Source organism: Cucumis sativus, chromosome 3 (assembly GCF_000004075.3).
Source record: "Cucumis sativus cultivar 9930 chromosome 3, Cucumber_9930_V3, whole genome shotgun sequence".
Taxonomy (NCBI): Eukaryota; Viridiplantae; Streptophyta; class Magnoliopsida; order Cucurbitales; family Cucurbitaceae; genus Cucumis; species Cucumis sativus.
In genome coordinates, this window is record NC_026657.2 from 4,161,604 (window position 1) to 4,185,486 (window position 23,883).

Below are 23,883 nucleotides of genomic sequence, written 5' to 3' on the forward strand. Positions count from 1 at the left end.
AAATTCTGATTCCACATAAAAGAACTAAACTCTAGGTGTATTTAAATTTTAAACTCTAAAGTACACATGAGTCCATATTTAATAAAACATAATCTAAAATATCAAAAACCACCAAATTAAAATATAAACAAATGAAAAGCAAAGATGTTTGAGAGGAAAGGATAAGGACCAAGTCAGTCACACACGTGATGCCATCTTTGACTTTGAATTGAATACTAAAAGTATAGATAAGAAGAAGCAAAAGCAATGACTTCTTTCTTTGACAATTCCACACAACGACTCCAAATACAAAACGCGTAGGTCCAACACTCATTATAAATATCTTCCATTTTCTTTTACAATTACACTTATCATTATCGTTCATAGCAGCTTTGAAGTTTGAAGATATGGCAAACAACTTGGGACCTTTTTCTATCATTTCATCTCTTCTCTTCCTCTCTTTGGTAAGCTTACGGCCCCTTTCTTCTTTCTCATATATAATCTTTTTAACATGGAACATATATATATATCATTATTCAACTTCTATTTTAGATCATCGGAACAAGTTTAGCCGCTCGTAATCTAAATGACAATGTGTTAGAATGGGTAAAGAAGGACCATCGTCATTTTCTTCGTGCAGTTATTCACGTATCAGATCTCGACCGTTCTATTCGGTACGTCATTATGTTTATGCTAGTTAAACTATTCATATAATTTCATTTATTGTATATCATTTCTTCTCCAATTAATATTGGTTTTACTTATCGACCTTTTAAAAAAATGTTTTAAAACTCTCGAGCGATGAAAGTGTTCATTGTTCTCATCCTCTTCGTTCACAAACTTTTTAAAATCTATTCACTATTAGCCTGTGATTGATTCAATTTTATATATATCTAACCTAAAAAATAAATAGGTGTCCTTTATATATATATTTTTAATGTACTTGTTTGTATAGTCTACTTGGTTAAATTTAAAGGTAAAACTAAACAAACACCAATTTATTTTAGTTCTTAGTTGATTTTTATCGAAGCACTAAACTTATAAGCCCTGAGAATGATTTTGATTAATGTGTGTAGGTTTTACACTAAAGGCTTTGGAATGAAAGTCTTGAAAAGAAGGAACTTCCCAGATCGTCAATATAGAGATGCCCTCGTTGGGTTTGGACCTGAAAACACTCACTTTTTGTTAGAATTAAGACAAAGTGAGTGCATTTAGTTTAATAATTAAATTAATTAATTACTATACAAACAACTCATAATGCCAATAATGTATATATTATATATTATGTCTCAATAATTAACAATAATCTTTGATCACAATTTTCAGGACATGATTCCAATAATGTATTTATTGGGACAGAGTTTGGACACTTTGGGATTGCCACTCAAGATGTGGGTTTTTTCTTCTTATAATATATAGTTTTCTATAATATTAATACATATACTTCTAATTACTAATTAGTCATATTTGGTCTTGTTAGGTCTATAAATCTGTGGAGAAAGCTAGAGCTAATGGTGCATTGGTGATCCAAAAACCCCAAAAAATTAACCAAACCATGTTTGCCTTTGTGCAAGATCATGATGGTTATAAGTTTAAGCTCATTCAAAGCAAATGTTTAGCTGATCCTCTTGTTCAAGTTATGTTTCATGTACAAGATTTGAATCGTTCCATTAACTTCTATACAAAGGTAAGCTTTATATCCAAGACTTTTTTTTTTTGCATCGACACCACCCTTTCTGTTACTCGAAATTAGAGGGGTCGAGTATTACACTTAATTCATTTAGTAACATAAAATTCGAATAGACACGGCATTTTTTAAAAACTAACAATACATAAAAATTTGCAAATATAGTAAAATTTTGATAACTGACTTTCTGAAATTTATCAGAGATAGATATCATATTGTTTCTAATAGAAATCTAGGTGAGTATATCGTCAGTAAATTTTGCTATTTTTATAATCTTTTAAAAATGATGCCACCGAGTGCAATTAAAATTTAAAACTTTAACTTTTGTATGTTAAATGCTAGTTTAACCACACCAATCCAAAGATTACTTTTAATTAATTAATAAATATAATATTGATATTTTATGTTTTTTTTTTCTTTTCTAGTGGAATTATAAGTTTGTTATTATTTAGTGATACTTTCCTTCTTGAAAATAATGATTTCATTTATTCACAAATTTATTTCATGAAAAAAAGTGAATGAATAATTATTATAATATCTAATATTATATTTGGAATATTGTGTATGAAGTTTAATTTTTGACTAATATAATCAAAGTAATTGTGTTACGTACTAATTTGCTAGAACTTAATTAATTAATGCAGGCATTGGGCATGAAGTTGTTTGAAAAGAAAAACAATTCAACAGGACAGGTATACATATTTGTATCATATAAATCATGCAAATACTTTTAGAATTCAATTTTTTAAAATCTAGCTTTCAATTATGATCTTTACTTTTGTTAAAAATAATTACCACTCTTTTGAAAACAAAACCTATTTTCTTTATTTTCAAAATTAAATTAACTTGGTTTTTGAAGACATTTCATATCGAGTTGAATTAATCACAAAGTATATATAAAAACTTCAAACTTTAAACTTTTTGTCACCAAAACAACATATATATTCAGATTCCATCCAGACAGCTATTTATTTTTAAAAAGTGAGTTATATAACTCATTTTTTAGGGTTGGAGATTTGAAGAGCATCAACTTATTATATGATAGGATGTAATTAATATTCTCTGCAACTAAAGTATTTTAAATATGTATTGGTTTATTATTTTGTTGGGCAGATTGTTTCAGGGACTTTGGGTTATGGAATAAACCAAAGTAAAACAACAGTATTGCAATTGGAAAAGAGGAAAAACATCCCTCGTGATGATGGACGAGATGGTTATTCAATGGTATGTCTAAACTTTAAATACTGCTTCTTTTCATTTTTTTTATCTGTCATATGTTATTTCTAGACACTCGTTAGTCTAATTTCTTTTTCATGTTTTCGTCCATCTGTGATGTTATTAATTAATGTCGAGTTTGAATTCAATTATTATAGAACTGATAACTTTATCTATAACTCAAACTAATCTTTCAAAAATTAATTAACATAGTGAATAGTAAATCCAAAGTTACGGATGATTCTCTTATTGTTATACAATAATTTTACATTCCTAATGGTTGAGTGCAAAAGAAGAAACCCATCAATAATATTATATGTGCTTACCTTTGTATAGAAGTTGATGGAACGATTCAAATCTTCTACCTGAAGCATAATTTGAGTCTGTGCTAGTGAACCTCAGATCTAGCTTGGAGCATCCTTTCAACCATATAACAAGATTTAAACAATGAAAAAAAGAATTTAGAAATTGGAAAAGTAATTAACCAACATTATTATGATTGTTCTTTCCATTTTTCAGGTGTATATTGGTACTGACAATGTAAACAAGAGTGCTGATGCAGCTAAGCTGGTAATGAAAGAGCTTGGCGGTAGCGTAATCATCGAGCCTATTCTACTGTCCAATATCAATGTCAAATTAACTGGCTTTTTTGACCCCGATAATTGGATAACGGTAAAACCTCTAATATCATCTTAAATCACTAATTTAATCAGCAAAATAATACATTTAGGAGTAAAAGCAATATTTATATATATATATTTCCCACTCATTTTCTTAGAAATCTTACCTTTCAACACTTTTTCCTTCTGACTTTTGATCTTCAGATTATGGTTGACAACAAAGATTATAGAAAGGGAAGGCTTTGAAGAAAAACAAGAATGTAGAGGACGACTATTGCATTTCTTGAAAATTCCCTTATACTTCAACATGTCTTATTATATTATAATATTATAGTGTTGTGTTATTATATTATTATAGATTTTTGTATCAATTGTATTGGTTAATGAATGTGGAATAATAATATCTCCTTTTGAGTGAATAATATGCATTAATCAAAGTTGTTGTTGAGTTATTTTTTAAATAATTTTCTTTCCTTAAGAGAGCAATAATTTGGAATATTTGTAGGGAATGGTATGTAATTGGGCTTATTTTTTTGTTATGTTTAATATAGTTTATTTTCTAATAATTATTTGTTACTCTAACTCAAAATATAAAACTATATTTTTACTTTGAAAGAAATTATATAGGTAGAAAAAAAGAAATATTTTTCAAAGGAAAAAACTATCCCTTTCCATATTAAATCCTTTCTGTTAGTGAATTTTCCTTTTCCTTTCCAAAATTCCAGTGTTCTTCTTCCGTTTCCAAATTTTCGAATTTCCAGTCTCCTTCTTCATTCAATTTCGTAGTCTACTGCATGGACTCCTTCTTCAATCATAGAATTTTCCAACTTCACCTGGAAACCATCGGCTTCCGATCGATGGCCACCGCTGCAGATGGCCTTGAGACGTTCAAGAGTCTTAAAGAAGGTTTGGATAAGTTTTTTTTGTAAAGATAAAAGAAATTAAATAAGATTTGGAAAAAATTTAAAAGGGATAGAATCTCGATCTAATTCTCTATCGAGATTCACCAAAAAAATCCAAAATAATTGATAAATTAGAATTTTAGAAAATTCCGATAATCTCACTCGAGATTGACCAAGGTGATTAAGATCTCCTCAAGATTGATCGGGAAAACAATCAAAGTGCTATCATAAACTAATTTGATATATATCATACGTTATTAGAGGTCTATCAAACAAATATAAAAAACAATCAGAGGGCTCCCAAATTTAAAACAATACATGTATCAGATAACTATCACAAAGTAATTAGATATATCAGACAATTATCAGAAGACTATCAAAGAGGGCTATCCAAGTTAAAGACGAAGAAAAATGAATTAGCGCACAATAAATTTGAAATGTGGGTAATTTTGCCTTTTCCTTTTAAGTTCATTGACGATTTTGAATTGGACTTTTAAATTTGCTATTTTTACAATTTAAAAATTATAGTGAGATAGACTTTTCACTTTATTATCATAATCTTTTCGCTATTTTTTACTATTTTTGCAAGCCCCTCTCATTTTTTATATGTCCATAAATTGATACACTAATTTATATAAAATATATTATTTATGTAATTAATATTGTTAATTAAAAAATTTTAGACCAATAAAAAATTAAATCAATGAGGAAATTACTATTTAAAAGTTTTCACACATCCAAAATTGAAAATCCAAAGTATTTTCATCCTCATACGTGAATTGAATAAAATAATTATGTCCAAATTTGGTATTATTTGAACTAAAGTGGTATGGAGCAAAAAAAGTAAGACATGTCAACTAACGCTCAAATTCAATTAGTTGAGCCTAAGGACAAGTCCAATGTACTAAACAAGCTCTATCTCATAGAACCCAATAAATAGAAAAGTTCTCAAAATTTTAGACTGTAGAGAACGTTTAGAGAAAATAATTCTCCTGATATTGACTCATTACATCGTTGAAGACTAAATGTCTTTGCAATATCAGCATTCTTATACGGACTCAAACTAACTATCCGTGTGATTCAATTCTAATTTGTCAAGCCTACACATCATAACTAAGAATCATAACGGAGAAACAGTCAGATGATCAAGTGTTAGAGATCAAACTACCCAAACATAAACGGACATGAAACACACAAGTTTGATTCCACGAAATACACGTTTTTAAAAAAAGCTACGACGATCCAAAGCTATAGAGTAGTGTTACAGTATACTCTCGTAATCTACCCTTGACAATGCTATATAAGGCATAACAAGCGAGGCTAGGCCGTTGGATATCTTCATGACACTTCAGATAAAGAAAAAGATGCTTCAAAGCCCTCAATGTTGTATGGCTGGCTACGTTGGGTAGAGTAGTGAAGCTGTGTTGGCCTACTGTTTTTTTCCTTTTTCTGCTCTCAATTGTGTAGTGATCAGATGGGTATCCAATTTAGTTCGAGACTAATTGAGGAAAGCAAATAATTCAAATAGTAATTTGAGAGCTAATGGCCTCAATGTAAAATAATCTAGGACTTGCTTGGGAGTGAAGAGACATGAATTAATCTAGGACTTGAAAGTGAAGACACATAAATTGATCAATTAATCACACGTGTTTTCATCGTAACCGTTGGATCAATGCTTAACTATTTTGAAAGTTCACTTGACTAAAGAAAAAAAAAAGTTAAACATAACCTAAATTCATGTGGTTGAGCACATGAGTCTCATCCAAAAACCAACAAATTCAATGCTCATAGAAGATCTAGACATAATTCTCCTGAAAACCAGGAGATCCCTAATCGTGAACCCGACCACTCTGGAAGATACTGAAGTTTCTTTGAAGATATAAAACTTCCTCTAAAACTCTCTCCAACTACAAGATAATTACGTTCAACTTTAAAAAATCACGTGTTTCGCTTCTTAAATCAAGGACAAATCAACACAACCACAATATAAACACGAGTTCAACTCCATGGAACATGTTTATTCAAAAAGCTAATGGGAATAGATGCTTCATAAAGCACCAATTGCTCCTGTTGGATTGATTTTATTATTTGTAATTGTAGTCTTGTTTCTTTCTATAATAATCTAACCTTTGGCTACATATTTGTTTTCATTTCTCATTTCTTGCTTGAGAGAGATGAAGTTAAATGTAGCTATAAAATACTAAACTAATGGTTGATTATGCACAGAAAGTGTATGGAAAGAATAATCAAAGTTCACGAATCAAAACGATAATCTACTGTATTCTTAATTCTTAGAAAATATCGAAGGAAGATTAAGATGATGAAGAAGATATATTAATATATACATACACCCCGAATTACCCTATTTTAAAAATAAATAAATGATAAAAACAAAGATTAGTATTCCAATTCTTTTCATGATTCACACAAACCACATAAACTTGCCTTTCTTTGCAACCCTCCTTCCTGAGTTCAACTTCGATTTGGTCTCCTTTCACAAGTTGATCATTCACCATTTCATTTGAAGAAAACGAGCTCGGAATGGACTCGAGGGCGGTTCCTTATCGATCTTTTTGTCGTTCACCATAGGCGAGGCTCGGTGTTTGAGTACACAGACATCTCCATTGCAAACATAGTGTTTAGATTGTTGATGATGATCAGGATCAGAGAAGCATTTGAAGAAGGTTGAAAGGAAAGTCATTGTTGTGGGCTTTAACCTGCTTCAATGAAGAAATAGAAAATTCTTTAGCATGTGTGGGTGAGTTTAAAAGGCAAATTCTTTTTTTGTGTAAAGGAAAAGAATTTAAAAATGGGAAGAAAAGGGTCAAAATTTACCAGCTTTGTTTTGGAAATTAGACTAAGAATAATAAAAATTTGGTTTTTAGCCAACAAAATAACGTGTTGGACCAACTACACGAACGTCAAGGTCTTATTTGGTATACCAACTTAATTTAATTTGTTGTCCTATTTATTTTAATATTCTTTTCTAATTTGTCCAAATGGGAAAAAAATAATTATTCTTTATTTTAATTTATTTAAGGATGAATAATCTACGAAGGATCTAAAGAAAGTCCACGTGTGATCCTTTGGTCAATCCGAAAGGTTTGAATTAAATTGATTTATAAATTTCTTTTTAATTGCTAATGTCAAGTTTTCAATAGAAAGAATGTGGATTATATTTCAAATATCTATAATTTTTATGTTAAAAAGGCCTATGAGTTATGGATATGCTGAATTATATGTTAGTATGAATGTATTGCTTATAATTTTTCATTATATCAATAAAAATTTGACAAAATATAATAAATTTGTTAATAAAATATTACAAATTATCTAAAACAGAAGTTATGATATTGAGTATACTTTTATCCCATGCATAATATCAAATATATGTCAATAAATCATTAAAGGAGTAAATATAGTTGTCACAATAAATCATTTGGAATGAATTACTAAAATCATTCCACCAACATTTTAGGGGGATTGGGTACAAGATTTTGTTTTTAACTTTCTATTAAAATACATTAGTTTTAGATACTATTTGTTAAAATCATGAATAGTTTCAACAATTATATATTGTGTTTTGAAAAATAAAGAATGAATAACAAAAGTAGGGAGTAAATGTAATCGAATTGTGCAGTTTAAACATACTAATTTACTTAGTTTACAGGTATAAATGTAAATTTTGTTTTAAAGGACAAAACTACTAAAAGCATTACATATATATGATAACGTCGAAAATGTATCATCCAATTAATCTCACTTAATTCGGGATGATTCTATACTTTTACATTTCTATTTTGTCATTTTTGTAGGTTTCAAGCTGATCATAGGTAGAATGTGTGTTGACGTTAAATTGGAGTTAAAATGAGTGGAAAAAGGTCAAGATGTATTAACCCAAGAGTTTGGGAGTGCAAAAGAGGCCAGATAAGCCTATGTTGTGTAGCATTGTTGTGGTGTAGTTATCTTTGTCATGCACAACACACAGTATCTCAGTGCTTCGAAGTCCGAACTCGTGCATACATTCGTTAGTGTCACGACACCACAAGTTTTATTTAAATGAATTATTGTCGCTAAGTTTAGACGATCGAAGACGAATTCCAGCCATTCAAAGTGACGAATATTTCTCTCCATTTTTGTAGTCTTTTAGTTTAGTTCTATGCACTTGAACATCTCATTTTCCATCATGTGGGTGAGAGGCTAAGGTAATAATTTTAGCTTGGGTTGTTAGAATTATTTTCCTCTTTCATTGTCTATGAGCTTTTGAAACATGATTTTGATGTATTGTTAATTTGATTATGTCTTGTCTAGGATTGAGACATATAATTGTACGTTTTTTTTCTGTGAGAACCTAATCACGTTATGAAGTTACACACGCGATAAGGATTGATTATGCGATGGGATTGTGTGCGATGGAAGTTGGCAATTGGTAAACTTGTAAAGATATCTTCATATCTCGTTTTAGCTATGCAATGAGAAGGAGCTATGCGATGAATTGGCATGCGATGTGAGTTTCCTTCACCATGAAGTAGCTAATGTCATCAGGTCGATGAGTTATTTTGACTTAGGCACCCAATTGAGTTCAGGATAAGATGTAGCAGTAACACATGGTGTTTTGATGTTTGATAATTCTCACCACAAACATATATAATCATTTTGGCTTGGAAATTAACTTCACAGGAGAAGCTTATAAGTAGAAGAAGTCCAGCCATTTTTAGAGCTACTTTACCTTGTGTTTACTTAAGAAAGAGTCTAAGGAATTGAAAAGAGTCTACAAGGAAGTGTGAGGGTTCTTTGGCTTAAGTGAAGAAGTTACTTGATTGTGAGTGGTTCTTCATTAGAATATTTTCGAACTAAATGGATTTCCATTGTGTTAATCTTTGAACTCAACTTCCTTTGCTTGATGGATCTGTTCAAAAACAGTTTATGAAGTTAGAAATTAAAACTAATTTTTAGTAGTTTTATCACTCTATAGAAGAAGAGTTTCTTGGCACTTACATGTATTCTTCATCTTGTAATCATTTCAAGAAGAAATGAATTGATAGCCTTTAAAGTGGATGTAGGTGCTTTTGCCGAACCACTCTAAATCTCTCATTAAATGAGACTAAGTAGTGTTTTGGTATCTTAATATTCTTATGGTGAATAAAAATCTTTTAAAACAAAAATAAACTTAATTTTTCTAATGGCTTCTATGCCACCCATAATCATCAATTCATGCTTAGGTTTTACTTTCTTCGATATGAATTGATAAACATGGGACATTTAAACAAAACCTAAATAAAAACTAAACTTTGTTTTGTGAACCTCTATAATTTAATTTAAAAGATAAAAATTAGGTAACCATTTTTTCGGTGTTGTAGGGTGCTAACACCTTTCCTACACACAACTGACTCCCGAACTTAAATCTCTGAATGTACGCAAACCATTTTTTTTTTGGGTGACCAATCACACCCTAATATGGTTGGTGGCGACTCCAAAACTACTTATTAAAATTAAATAAACGGGAGGTCGACCGCTCCGCGTAACGATCACCTCGCGACAGCTGGAAGAAAAATTTTCCCTCAATGTCGTAGAAGTTCTATTGAAAAAGGTTGACAATTCTAACGTGACATAAGGCGACGTTGGTATAAGGTAATTTAATAAAAAATTACAAACTTCTCCCTAACACCGTTATGTATGACGTCCAGAAAAGTTTATAATTTTAAATATATTCAATTTCTCCCGACACCGTTATGCATGGCGTCTGGAGAAGTTTGTAATTTTTTTAATATATTTAACTTCTTCTAATGTCGTTATGCATAGCGTCAGGAGAAATTTATAATTTTTTTAATATATTTAACTTTTTTCGATGCTATTACACACAATGTCAAAAATTCTCCTTTAAAGCTCATTTTTCAGATTGTAAGCAGATCTAAAACCAGCTGAAAACGAGAGAGATAGAGAGAGAGACCCGAGCCAAAAAATGAGAGAGAGGAAGAGATTTCAGAATTTCGTCACCGCTCATCGTTTGGTCTTCCCCTTCGTCCATCGTTCTGTCTTCACTTTCGTTTGTCGCCCCTTCCCTTTGGTAAGCAATTGTTCTTATTATTATTTTTTTCTTTAGTTTGCTTTAGGGACTAATTGTTTTTGTGTTTTTTTATTGTCAAATGGCCTCTCAATGTGTTATTCTATTTGTCGTCGTCACCGCCTACCTTATCGTACCACTCATGTCCGCCGCTATCGTGTGTCCTATGTCTTTGTTCTTTGAACTTATTTAGGTATTTTTTTTAATTTTGCTCAAAACTCTTTGTTCTTTGAAATTTAGATGCTTGAAAATAGAGTGTAAGATGTTTTAATTGTTTGAACTCTTATGTTTTTTGTTGCTTAGATCAATCTAGCTTGAATTGTATTCTTAGAGAATATACACATTCCATTATCAAATGGAAGGTATTTTTTTAATAAAAAAATGGAGAATCTTCCGACGTCGAATGTTGTGCATTGAGAGATCCTCTATCTATAAATTTTTCTTGACCTCGATCCCAATGGTCATTTATACATCGAGTGAAGATACTCCGATGCTTTTACATATAAGTCCTGATGTTTTTGTGCATTAGGAGATTCCTCTTTTCTAGTAGTGTTTCTTGAGAAAATTTAGGTCCTCCCCTATATTTGACCCAGACTTACCATTGAGACTAGTTTTTGGGAGTGTTATTTGGTTAAAATTTGAAAAAAAAAAGCGATAGATCTAACAAAGAATACAATGTCAAGCACGATGCCACATACAATATATTCAACAAGAGGGTCGTTACAAAACATGTAGAAAATCACCTACGTCTTAGGGGACAATATGTCCGATGGAACGAAACTTCACTATAAAGTGTTTAACAATTATAACGAAAGGACTTATTTGACAGGCTCCCTCTTTAGTAACTCTTGTATATTTTGCACTGTTCAACATTTCAACTTAGGTTCTTCTAAGTTTGAACTCACCTCACTTCCATAAAAATATCTTTTTCAAGCTTTGTATGAGATCCCCCTCAATACAATATGCTTAGGCTCCCCTTAAGAGTGAGATTCTCTCACATTCACTATATTTAGACTCCTCCTAAATGAAATATCAATATTAAACTCTTGTTGAGTTCTACAAAATGACTACTAATAACTTGTAGAAATATAAGTTATTATGGCTTTTTAGATAAAATAATGAAGCCTTAACATGGAAAAAATGAAGAAAACGCATAACAGAATAGATAAAATTGTTCAGATTTATGTCCCAAAACTCGTAGATTGTAAATATAATTCATTGATCGTTATTAATAGAGTGTTATTATTATAATAAATGTTATTGATTATATTATTAGTTTTTTCTTAATAACCCAAATCCAATAAACTAACATCCTAAGTTGTTTGATGAGTCTTGATAGTATGTAGAGACATACAAATATCAATGTTCGAGATCAGCTTAAAGGGTCTATAGTATAAGGATAAAGTCTAAACTTTATCCTGGTAACACTATGGATACGACTTACTTTGTATTTGATTTATTTATATTGGTTGTAATTTTAAATGTTCAAATTTACGTTGAGAATTAGTATAATGTATAATGATTCATTATAATATAAAGTTTATATTTTAATTAAACTTTATTATATAAATTTAATTTTGAATATGATTTAAAGTTAATTTACGAGAGAGAAAATATTTGAATAAATTCAAATATTAATTTAATGTGAATTGGATTCATATAAAAATTATTGGTTACGAGATAAATTTATATTTGACTATGATTCAAATATTAAGTTAAATATAAGATATTTAATTTAGATATTAAGTAATTGAAAAATTAATTAATATTTTAGTTCTATTTGATTTAATTAAATTAATTTAAAACTAGAAGATGTCGAAGAGATATTCATTAAATGTGATTTAAATGAAATATTAATTAAATATAATTTAATTAATGATTAACCAATTAAAATTAATTAATTAATTAATTGATTTGAAATTTTTATTAATTTAATATGTTTTAAATTAATAGAATATGCTCATTTTCTCCTACTCGCTCTATGGAAGGGAGTTATAAATATTAAAACATTTTTTCTTAATTAGGAAAAAGCGAATGTTGTTGCTCTCCAAAAAAATAGTTTTCTCTCCCAAATTTTTCTCATCCCAATTGATTCTCACCTGCCAGTCTCATCTCAAGCATAGGAACGTCTTGTCATGTCTCCAAATTTAGAAATTTAGTATATTTATAAACGTCAAATTAAGTAAGTTTTTTTCTCCCTAATTTATACTTTTTTATTAAAGCATGCTTTTGTTTTCGGTATTTTGGGATTACCTTGAGTAATGATTTTGTTGTTGACGTGTCAATTGTGTTGGCACTAACTTTCACTTAGGTTTCAAAACAGATATATGGTGCACCTTTTTGCAAATATATGTATTATTTGATAAAAAGATTTAAATAACATGCAATACAAATAATATGAAAATGCTTCATTTATGTATGATCCTGATTATTTGAAGATAGGATGTAATATTTGAAATCAAAAAATATAATGAGTTTTAAGATTAGTCTTTTTTTTTTTTTAATTAATGATACTTATTATCTCATACATTTTTTAAAAGCAATTTGAATGAGTGTTTGCCATAAGTCGATTGTTTTAGAGATATGATATAATATTTGAATTCAAAATAATATGAAATTAATGAATTAGGAATATTAGGTTCAAAATTTGTTAGCTAGTTTGAGGAAAATCTTATTAAAAGTAAGACATGAATTAAATAAATAAATGCAAATCTGTTATGAATTATATATAGGATGTATGCAGGGATACTGAAAAAATGTCAATCTCAAAAATATCATAGTTTGCAAATTATAGAGCATATCTTGAAAATTCATGAATCAAATGGGCTGGTCTGTCCGTGAGACGAAAACTGTAATTTTTAAAATTGAGATATCAAATGCATATATTATTGAAAGCTGAAGGATTAAAAGGTAATTTTTCTTGTTTTCTTGAATTCTTTTTTTTTTTTTTTTTGTAGTATTTCTTCTAAGAATATGAAAAACATATGTAGATCCTACACGGTTCTAGATAGAAACTCTTTTACACATACATATGTCTAGATGAGATCATTGTATATATGACCTTTTTTAATCAATTTTTAGGTGACAACGCTAAAACTAGGTTGAACATTAAATTTTAAGAGTTAAAAAGAAAATAATAGAATTAGTATATATTAATAGTAAAAAAAAAAAAGGAAAAAATGGAGGGATGGTTGAGGTTAAGAGGGAGAGTTGTTGAAGGGCTGTCTCTTACCTTTACTTGGTTGTCACACTCTCTTGCATAAAAACAATCAAACCTCTCTATCTTTCCTTCAACCTCCCAGCCCGCCCTTTCTCAACTGCCTCCGTCGCCACCATCTCCCCTCCACCACTTGGTCAGCCATTTCCATAACGTTATTATTTATTGTTATTCCTTTGGTTTGGTTCTGGGTTATCTTTTTTTTGTTCTTTATTATTCATTCCGGTTCATAATGGCTAAATTTTTACTTCTTGTTACAAAGAGGTAAGGAGAGGAAAAAAAAAGAAGATGCCCCACCAAACAGAACTAACCCACGATTAGAATCACCAAAATCTTGTTCTAATTAATAGAAAAAGAAATTATTATTATTACCCAACCAGGCTGCTGAGGATAGTGGTTTTTTCTTTCTTTTTCTTGGGTGGTTTGCTAATATGACACCAAACACCCCGGTTGGGACGATGGGGAATGGTGGCTGCAGCGGTGGCAGTGGCAATGGAGGAGAAAGCGGGCTTAAGAAAGGGCCGTGGACGGCGTCTGAGGATGCCATTTTGATGGAGTATGTAAGGAAAAATGGGGAAGGAAATTGGAATGCTGTTCAAAGAAACTCGGGGCTTAACCGTTGTGGGAAAAGCTGTCGACTCCGTTGGGCGAACCATTTGCGGCCAAACTTGAAGAAAGGAGCTTTCTCCTCTGAAGAAGAAAGGCTCATTCTTCAGCTTCATGCTAAATATGGTAACAAATGGGCTCGCATGGCTGCTCAGGTTATTTCTTCCTTCCTTTTGGTTTTGCTTTTTCTTGAATTCTTGTGATATAGAAGATAATAACATCTTGTTTTGATTCGTGAGGTGGTGTAGTTACCAGGAAGAACAGACAATGAGATAAAGAACTATTGGAATACCAGGGTGAAGAGACGACAACGACAAGGTTTGCCATTGTATCCTCTTGACATAAGGCCAATGTCAGCACAATCGCAGCCGACGACACCAACAAGTCCTCTTCCTACGACTATGCCAATGACACCAACATCTACACCAACAACACCAACTGGGGGTGCCGCTTCCTCCATCTTCCAATTCCACAGCCCAACCACAATGCACTCTCACTCTCCTTTATCTTCACCACATCAACATGAACCACACACTTTCACATCTTTCCCTCTCAATCCTCCAAATTCCTTCACCTTCCATCGCCCACCGCCAATCCTCGCAGCCCCGGTCCGATTCAAGCATTTTCGAACAAACAACAACCACCACAGTGCGGTTAATTTTTCTCATCATCATCCTACTCTTATGGTCCATTCTCCGCCGCCGCAACAGCTCTCCCGAGTGGATTCCTTCCAATTTCCAGCCATGACTTTAGCAACTACATCTTCCTCCTCACCCCACATTCTTCATAACGCCCACTCAGGAATGGTTATTAGTAACTGCGTAGGTGGTTTAAAACAGGACCTCCCTTCATCAACCCAGTTTCACCAAATGAATGTTCCCCATACTGGGTTGACCTTTAACGATGAAAAGATCGGCAACGGTATGAGTTTCTCAAGCGCCGGCCTGCTGGAGGATCTCTTGGATGAAGCTCAGGTTTTGGCTTGTGATGCCAATTCCAATAACCCTAAACTTTCTCCTTCTTCTTCTTTGGTTTCCCCCGAAGAACAGCGGCTCTTTGATGGCTTCCAAAAGTTCGCCCAAGACTCCAATACTTGCTTGTTTTTGAGTAACCTCTCCAACTTTCTAATCTACTTTGTTTTTTCTTTTCTTTATTTTAATGACTGTATTTAATGGAGGAATCGAATTTCTGATCTCACAACCAAGACTAAGAGCTTAATATTGTCCACATAACATGCATGCAAATTTATTACATCAATTAACTTGGTATGAAGGAGAAATTTCAACTAGTGTATCACTGATTATATTATATATTAAATTACATAGTTGCTCATATTCTACTTTCAAAAGTACTTTAAAATATCTTTCAACTTTTAATTTTATAACTAATAGGTCTTATATTGAAAGTTTTATAAAACTAATTAATTTATTATATATTAATTGAAACAATAGTTCAAGTTAAAACAAAAACTTGAACTATTGCCCTCAATCTAGCTGCATTTTATATGTCATTTCAATCTCTAGTGTTTTTCTGTTTTAGTCCTTTCTAACTTCTTTCTTTGGGTCTTTCATGGCTTTACCTCCTATGAGCTTTTCTCCAACTCTCTTATGTACTTTTCTTTTGAAGGGTGTAAAAAGATATGTCAATTTAGTTAAGATACTTCTGTGCATATACGGATCCATTTAACTATAGGTATCATCTTTCTCTAAAATCAGATTTTTTTTTTTTTTTTGGTAAATAATTGACAGACACAAAAGCAAAGGAAGAAGGAGAAGAACATGGGAGTTGTGGAAGTGAAGATTGGTCAAAACTACTAAATGCAGCAATGCCATCAAACATGCATCTTCCACAATGGTACACAAACAATAACGTCAACAAAGAAGAACATCAACAAATCTCATCGTATGGATCATCAGGACAAACAAATTCACCATCAATTTTACCAATTGAACATCATCATCATCATCATCATAATGACAACATTGTTGTTGGTGGTCTTGATGTCCAACATATTGCTGCTCTTTTCCCTGTCTCCACTACTGAACCACAAGACCAGTCTACAAGAACCAACAACAATAATACCTCTTGCCCTTGGGACAACTTGCCAGGAATTTGCTAATAATTTAAAAAAGAAAACAAAAAAAAAACCCAAATTTATTATCTAATCAAAATACAAACAACTTCATTAATTCATCTTTGTATTCCAATTTCAATTTGAATCAACATTTATAAATAGATAAGTTAACCCTAAATATAATATATATCTATATATGTATAAAGAAGAAGAAAAAGTCTGCAAATTTTCTAAATGTGGGTTCAAAATTGATGGGGTTTTGTTTAATTTATATTTTTGTCTTATTGTTATTATTTGAGAAAATTATATATATATACACTGTGAGACTTGAAGAGGGATTCACACATTTAATTATATATAGTAAACGTGTATATTGGCAAACTTGGTCATTTCCAATAACTGCCATGTGTTTCATTATATATATCTACCTAATTATATGTTTCTAATTTCTCTCCTATATTGTATATATGTTAATTTTAGAGAAAAAAAACCAGGTGTGGTTACATAATAAAGAGTAGAATTTCGAAAAGTGGTTCTTTCACATGGATTAAGTTGCTATACAATACGTCCTAGTTAGTACAATAATAATAGAGAAATTAACAACAGTAACACACAAGAGTTGTTAATTCAATTTGGTGATATAGAACACCTAAGTTTGAAGACAGTGTGTCCAAGAAAGATAAGTCACTAATATAATTGAGTTAAGTGATTGCAACAATGAACACCTAGGTTTTCCTAGATCATCAAGTCTCGCTCTCTTTAGAACTTAGGCTTTTTCAAGTATATGACTATTAGTGGCGAACAAATCTAGACTCCCCTAAACATGTGAGGTTCCTTCTCACTCGAAGTATCTTTCCTTCTTCTCTTCGTGAACTTTCTTCACTTGAGAAAACTTAAGCTCCTCTAAATCATGAATCAGAACTTATTTCTTAAGAATGAACGACTTTAGACACTCCTAGTTAAGGATTGAGAATTCTTGATCTCAATGAACTTGATTTTAGGCTCTCGTATGATTAAAATAAATGCAGTCTTCAGCAAGCTACAAACAAGATTAGTAACCGTACCACACATACAAAAGAATTATTGTTTGGCTTCAAACACACTTTTCCATCGAAACACAATGAAAAACAAGCAAAACAATATATGTGTGGCAATCCTAGCACCGAAAGCTTTTTTTGGCTTAAATAACACTACGAAGCAAGAAAAATTAAATGTCCACTGAACAAATTTGCAGAATAAAGAAAACATGGAAGGAAATATTCCACAAAATCAGCAACCTTATAGAGTTGCTGCGACAAGAATATTCTAAAACATATTTTGGGACAACCACAAAAACAACATAGCAGAAGACAAGGGAATTTAAATCTTTTTTTTTCCCTAAAAGTCACGAATAATTTTATTACGCAATGTCATGGCATTGAAGTCACTCCTATGCTTTTTCCTTACGTCTCTAAGCACCTTAGTGTTCATTCTTTGCAGTAGAATGACACTGGATCGTTAAGGTATGCTTCTTTTTGTATTCTTACTCAACTTTGAACTATTTTTGAAAGTTAATTTATGGAGTATATGAATTCTAACGTGTTCTAATGTTTCGTACAAGTTAGTAGCATGGTTTTTCACACTACATCTTTTTGTTGTAGTTTTTAATTTCAATTAACTGTCTTACACATAATTATAAGGAAAAGTGGAATTGTCAAGTGTGTTTATTTTGTTCATCCTATTTTATTTCACAAATGCGCCAAGTTTTTCATGGAAATTGTACACTCTTGTTGTATTATATTCTTCCATTTCATGAGTTTTCTTTCAATTTGGACGGAGATTCAGTAAAGATTCTCGACACACAAATTGTAGCGTCAGGAGATCATAGACAACTCTCAACACCATATGGATGGCGTTTGATCTCCCAACACATTTCCTTTGTCCCCCATCTCAATGAAAATTTATGCATCGAGAGATCCTTTTTTGACATGTTTTCGCATATCTCCTGATGCGTTTGTACGTCGAGAGATTCCCATTTTTTTTTGTAATGAACTACTAATGCACCAATAAAGAGTTTGAATCCCTTTTGTTTTTTCTCAATGTGGGATTCTCAGCATATACCCTTTAAGATGGTGCCTTTTTTTTTGTTCACTAACCTTAGTCAAATCATAATATGATCTTTTCATTAGATCAAATACCCATTTGTTGGAGTTTATATCCTAAAACTCATAGTTTGTAATCATATTCTATTCTATTCAATAAAGTTGTTATTGAGAAGTTATTAATGAAATTAAATACTATAATCTTAAATGCAATAAACTAAAGTCTCGAGGCTATTTTGAGTAAACTTGAACTTTATGTAGAGACATAAAAGTTGATCAAGTTTGAGTATATAACCTAAATTAGTCTATAGCGTATATGAATAAGTTGGGTATCTTATTCTGGGAACACTATGGATGTGACCCGCTTTGTAGTTAATACAAACAATGTGGTTATGAATTGTTTGTGTAGAAACATGAAAGTGGAAACATCCTATGTAAAGAGCTTATATAAGACTAAATCATGAAATACTTACTTTTGCGTTATAACTCCGTTTACTATTTAAAACTTACTATTTTGATTATTGATGACCTAGGTAACTTAATCTTAATTGTGAGTTAACTATGAACTCCTGTTCACACAAGATTATCCTTAGGTCTCTATATAGCTGAGGCAACTCATCAACATTGGCCCAATAAACATTCCATTTCAAAGGTAAGACTAGGTAGATAGTTGAGGACATAGAATGCAAGACGAAATTCACTCCTACTCGTTTTATGGTTAGTAGATAGGTTGTTCCCTTAAGGACTAAATTCAAGTCTTGAATATAAGGGACCCCACCCTATTCAGTTTATAGGTTGGACTTTGAACCAATTGTTCAATAGTGAAATAGTAGGACTTAAGGAGTAGGATGTAGTATTGGGGGTAAAATGGTAATTTCAGCCAGTCGAGGTTACATAAAACCTGTGAAGGATTAACTTACTGATCATGGTTATATCAAATGGGCACAAATATACTTATAGTGATGGTATTGCAACTATGAGACTTTAGTGGAATGATCTGTTAGTTAACGAATGTTGATTAGCTTGGTCTAAAAGAATTTAGTTAGTTAATCTCAGATTGTTGGAGCCCATGATCTATAGGTACATTAGGTCCCCTTGCTAACTCATATGGAATAAACTTTAGAACAGTACGATGGAATGAGTCAAATTGTTGGATTTAAGTGAGGAGAGAGAAAATGACAAGTATATGTGATATTACCGTCGATTATTAGAATAGAGATAGAGTTTTATGTTTAAGTGAGATTTAAATATTAAAGATATGAATGTGGTTTCATACTTGGAAGCTCGAAAATGGTGGAAATAGTCAAAGTTGTAAAAAGTCAAAATGTTGATTTTTTTACTATGAAAAGTCAAACTTTAATCGATAATATATTCAAATATGGTTTGAATTTTGAGAAAAATAAATATGGGTTCATGCTCGAGAGGTTAATATTAGTCAAGACGGACAGAACAGTAAAAAGTCAAAAGTTTAACTTTTGACAAAATGACCATTTTGCCGTTTGACCAAAGTTAGTAGAAAATTTTAATATTTTGTTAGATAATCCTTCTAACTCTAGTGGGCCAGGTGTTGTCTTTTGATGAGGACACAAAAAGTCCACTAGAGAAAGTGAACTTTGAGTTGTTGGACTATAGTATTGCATACGTATGCAATTTTGAATAAAAATTTCTTATAAATACGGTCTTTCAATTCATTTAATGGGTTGGTAATTTTGGACTCTCATAAGAAATTGTTTAATTTTCTTCCTCGCTCTAAAAAAAAGAAGACAAGAAAAGAAAAAGATCGAATTACTCTTCCAAGCTCAATTTTTCATTTCCATCTATTTCTCTCTCTCATTTCCTTCATCCAATGAGTCCTACAATCGGTGAGTCTAGAGGATAGTAGGTCAACTTTAGTGGTAGTGTATTTGGAGAAATCAAAATTCAACTTTACCAGAGGGAGGTAGGGCTTCATCGGCTTGGTGGAACAAAACTTTCGATGAGAAACGGTCAAGGAGAGTGTTGAATGAGAAGAAACCTAATTTGAGGGTTTGGAGTGATTTGGGGTATTTGGGGGCAAATAAGTAAAAGTTTGGAGCCCAGACAATGAGGGAGAACTCAAGGGAAAAGGGATTTTTTTTTTTATAATTTTGTTTGTTTTGTAATCTTTAATAAAAAAATATAAATTTTAAATTTCTTAACGTTTTTAACCCGTGAAATAAAAATCAACATTACTCTTTATATTTATTTCGGGTTAAGTAAGTATCAAGTACACTTGACAAGTATAAAACATAAAGTAATAACTAAAATAAAATAGCTCTCGAAAATGTTCGTGAAATCTCAGATTTTTTAATCGATTACTTAACATTTTTTCCTTAAAATGGTAATTACTAGATGTTTTTACAACAAAAACATAAAGTAAGTAAAAGTGGCAAGTGTCAAAGTAATTCAATTTTCATAGCAGTGGACATATGGGAGGGTAGCAGCAGCAGCGTACGAATGGTGGGTTGTGATCGAGAAGAGAAAGAGGGAAATTGTGAGAGTAGCGGCGACGTTCAGAGATGGTGGGTTGCAAGTAGGAGGAGGAGGGAAATTAGGCAACAGTGGGGTTGGGAGAAGAGAAAGAGGGAAGTCGTAGGGGCAGCTCTATGAGAAAAGGAACAGGGAAACCGCAGAGAAGGGGGTTGTGTGAGAGAGAGAAAATGTGGAGGAAAATGTTGGAGGGAAAAAGTAAAAAGAAAGGAGGAAAATTAGGGAAGTTATGTTCTTTTTTTAAAAAAAAAAACTTATTCTCACTCTATCATCATCGTCATGTATGTGTTTAAATTTTGCATTGACATAAATATGTATAAAAAGCGTAGGATTTTTCGCCACATAAATTACGTGGCCATAAATGTGTAAAAAGCCCTAGAGTCTTTTGCCAACAACATAAATTACATTGACAAATATTTCAAATATTTGCCCACATACGATACATGGCTATAAGCAAGAATATGTGTTGGTACGCAGAAATCCAACTTAAAAATTTTCCTTAAAATTTAAACCACCAAACTTTATGCCCACGTGTATGTTTTCATCGGAAAGATGGTATGCCCACACAATTCATAACTTTTGCCTACGTACATATTTTTGTAGGCAAAAACGAATATGTGCCCACGTAATGATCAAAACTAAGTTGACACATCATATCTTTGCCCCATTTTTTTTTACATTGCCAGAAAAAGTTGTCAGCAAAAACCAAAATTTTAGTGGGTTCGGCAACAATCGAATATAAGTTTTCTTAAAAATCTTAATTTCAAACTAATTTACTGTTTAGGGTTTCATGTTAATTAAGTTGAATTAGGGTAGAATCTCGATTCAATTTTAGCCATGCATGTCTATTTTCTTTGATACCATTTTAAACTACCAATTAATTTAAAATTTTAAACTAGTGAATGAAGGTAGCTGAAGGTAAATTTACTCTCGCCTTCACTTGTGGGCTTAAAGACCCAATGAGTACTAAAAATGAATACTAATTGGGTTTTGATGAACGGATAACTTTCTAAACTCTCATACCATCTTAAAACACAATCTATCCAACCAAATGAGAATGAAAGATTTGAACCTAAAACCTCTTGAACTAAACTCCGGTTGATCCTAAAGCTTTAAACTTCTGGTGAATATAAATTTAATTATATATCAGTTAAAAGTTTTATCACTCGAAACCATTATTGTATAAAGAGAGTCTACAATCTCCTGCTCTAAAGATGATGTATTAGGAAATCTAAACATAGTGAAGTGTTTAATTGGTTTAATCAATTTTCATCCCGGTTTGTTTGTTAATGATATTTGTCACAGTTCCGAAGAAAATACAGCATACAGTTAAGTCCAAAAACTAATTCCAATTTGAAATGAGAATGTGGATCTCAGTATGAAGCTGCAGTTTTGAAAAACAACAGATCGGTCACTACCAATGAACTATACTCCTTTTACAGTGCTAGGAGTGACTGCTGTACGGATTTTTTCACCTAAATCCAGACCAAATGATTTTAGACCGAATCTATCCACAACAATTAATGTTAGTGGTAAGTTAGAGTTGAACAAAGAGGGGAGCATGTGAATTTCTCAGGTCAATAATTTGTAGCCTGAGGTAAACCAAAGGGTTAATATATATATTGAATACTGTAAAAGAAAATAAATTGTGCAATCAGAAAATTGGATTGGATTCAATATTTAAAAGAGACTAGCTTGGGTTAACGAAATATTCATTCTAGTCGAAGTTTTGTCGGTGAATTTTGATCACTGAATTGAGTTCATTTTCTACCCCTAACCAATTAATTAGATAAATTAACTAAGTTTTACTGAATATTGAACCATTCTAATTTGAAAAGATGAAAAGCACATGCGAATGTGAATTTGTATTAATCTAATTGCATTAAGAGATATATAAAATACGCTAGAGCCAATTAGGAACAATTAACTTCTAGGGTAACTATTCAAATGACTCAATTCAAAGTTGATTAAGACAATACTCGTCTAATTGGGTTAATGAGCTAATCTAACTCATTGCTTCATAGAACGAATGACATCAACCTACAAGCAAATTACACGTCAATTGAAAGCATACATCATATGGTCTACAAGTGTATGAATTACAATCATTAGAAACATAATTGAAATCGAAAATACAAGTCATAATATAGTCGTCAAATCCTCACAAATATAATAAAATAGAATGGGATTTCTAAAAATTAGAACAAGTGTCTTAGCCCCTCATCCACGTATCCACGTGTCGAACGATGGGGTAATGATTAAGTGCATAAGATAGATGAAGACACAGAGAAAAGTGAAGAGAAATGGTGGTTGGTAGTGACGGGTCAAAATCCAACCTCCTTTTACCGAAATAATGAAAAACATCATTTAAAGAATTGTTACAGCGCTTAGGTCTTTGAAGCACTGTCACGGACTATAAGACTACTGCCTTACCGAGCAATGCACAGTGTCGTAAGGCTCCACAACATTGCAATGTAGATGCTAATAAGGCCACGTCTTTTGCCATTTTGACTCTAGTTGATGCATGTAGACCTTAGTTACATCTAATAATCTAAATTCCATCATTAACACCTGATTTTACCTTTAATATGCTCAAATCCTACAGAATCATAAAATAAAAATATAAAATCCAAGAACTGGTAGTATGTTTGGAGAAGAAAATTTGCACCTCAAAAAGAAAACTATCGAATAAAATATCACATCTGCGAATATTCAACAAGAAAATAACATTTTTATCTAAAACAGATGTTAATGCTATATTTGAGATAACTACGGAACCACCCCATCACATCGATAAAAATACAAAGTCTGCATATCCTATATATATATGTGTGTAAATTTTGAAAAGTGGGAGGCATAATTGCTAAACCCCATTCTTATATCACTACACTCAATACAAAGTTCCATATAAATACATATAATATGTAATA

General features: G+C 31.5%; 2 protein-coding genes across 2 annotated transcripts; both read left to right on the plus strand.

Annotated features, from left to right (window-relative positions):
* Positions 1–168: 168 nt before the first annotated feature.
* On the plus strand, positions 169–3,962 carry LOC101203268 (lactoylglutathione lyase). Its single transcript, XM_011652220.2, has 9 exons — positions 169–443; positions 532–653; positions 1,056–1,180; positions 1,306–1,370; positions 1,460–1,666; positions 2,311–2,358; positions 2,780–2,890; positions 3,401–3,553; positions 3,706–3,962. Exons 1-9 carry the CDS (start codon positions 387–389, stop codon positions 3,745–3,747), a joined length of 930 nt encoding a protein of 309 aa, XP_011650522.1. The 5' UTR covers positions 169–386; the 3' UTR covers positions 3,748–3,962.
* Positions 3,963–14,142: 10,180 nt separating this feature from the next.
* On the plus strand, positions 14,143–16,409 carry LOC101203510 (transcription factor MYB97). Its single transcript, XM_004149315.1, has 3 exons — positions 14,143–14,445; positions 14,539–15,397; positions 16,039–16,409. The coding sequence occupies exons 1-3, from the start codon at positions 14,143–14,145 to the stop codon at positions 16,407–16,409; spliced, it is 1,533 nt and encodes a 510-aa protein (XP_004149363.1).
* The last annotated feature ends 7,474 nt before the right edge of the window (positions 16,410–23,883 follow it).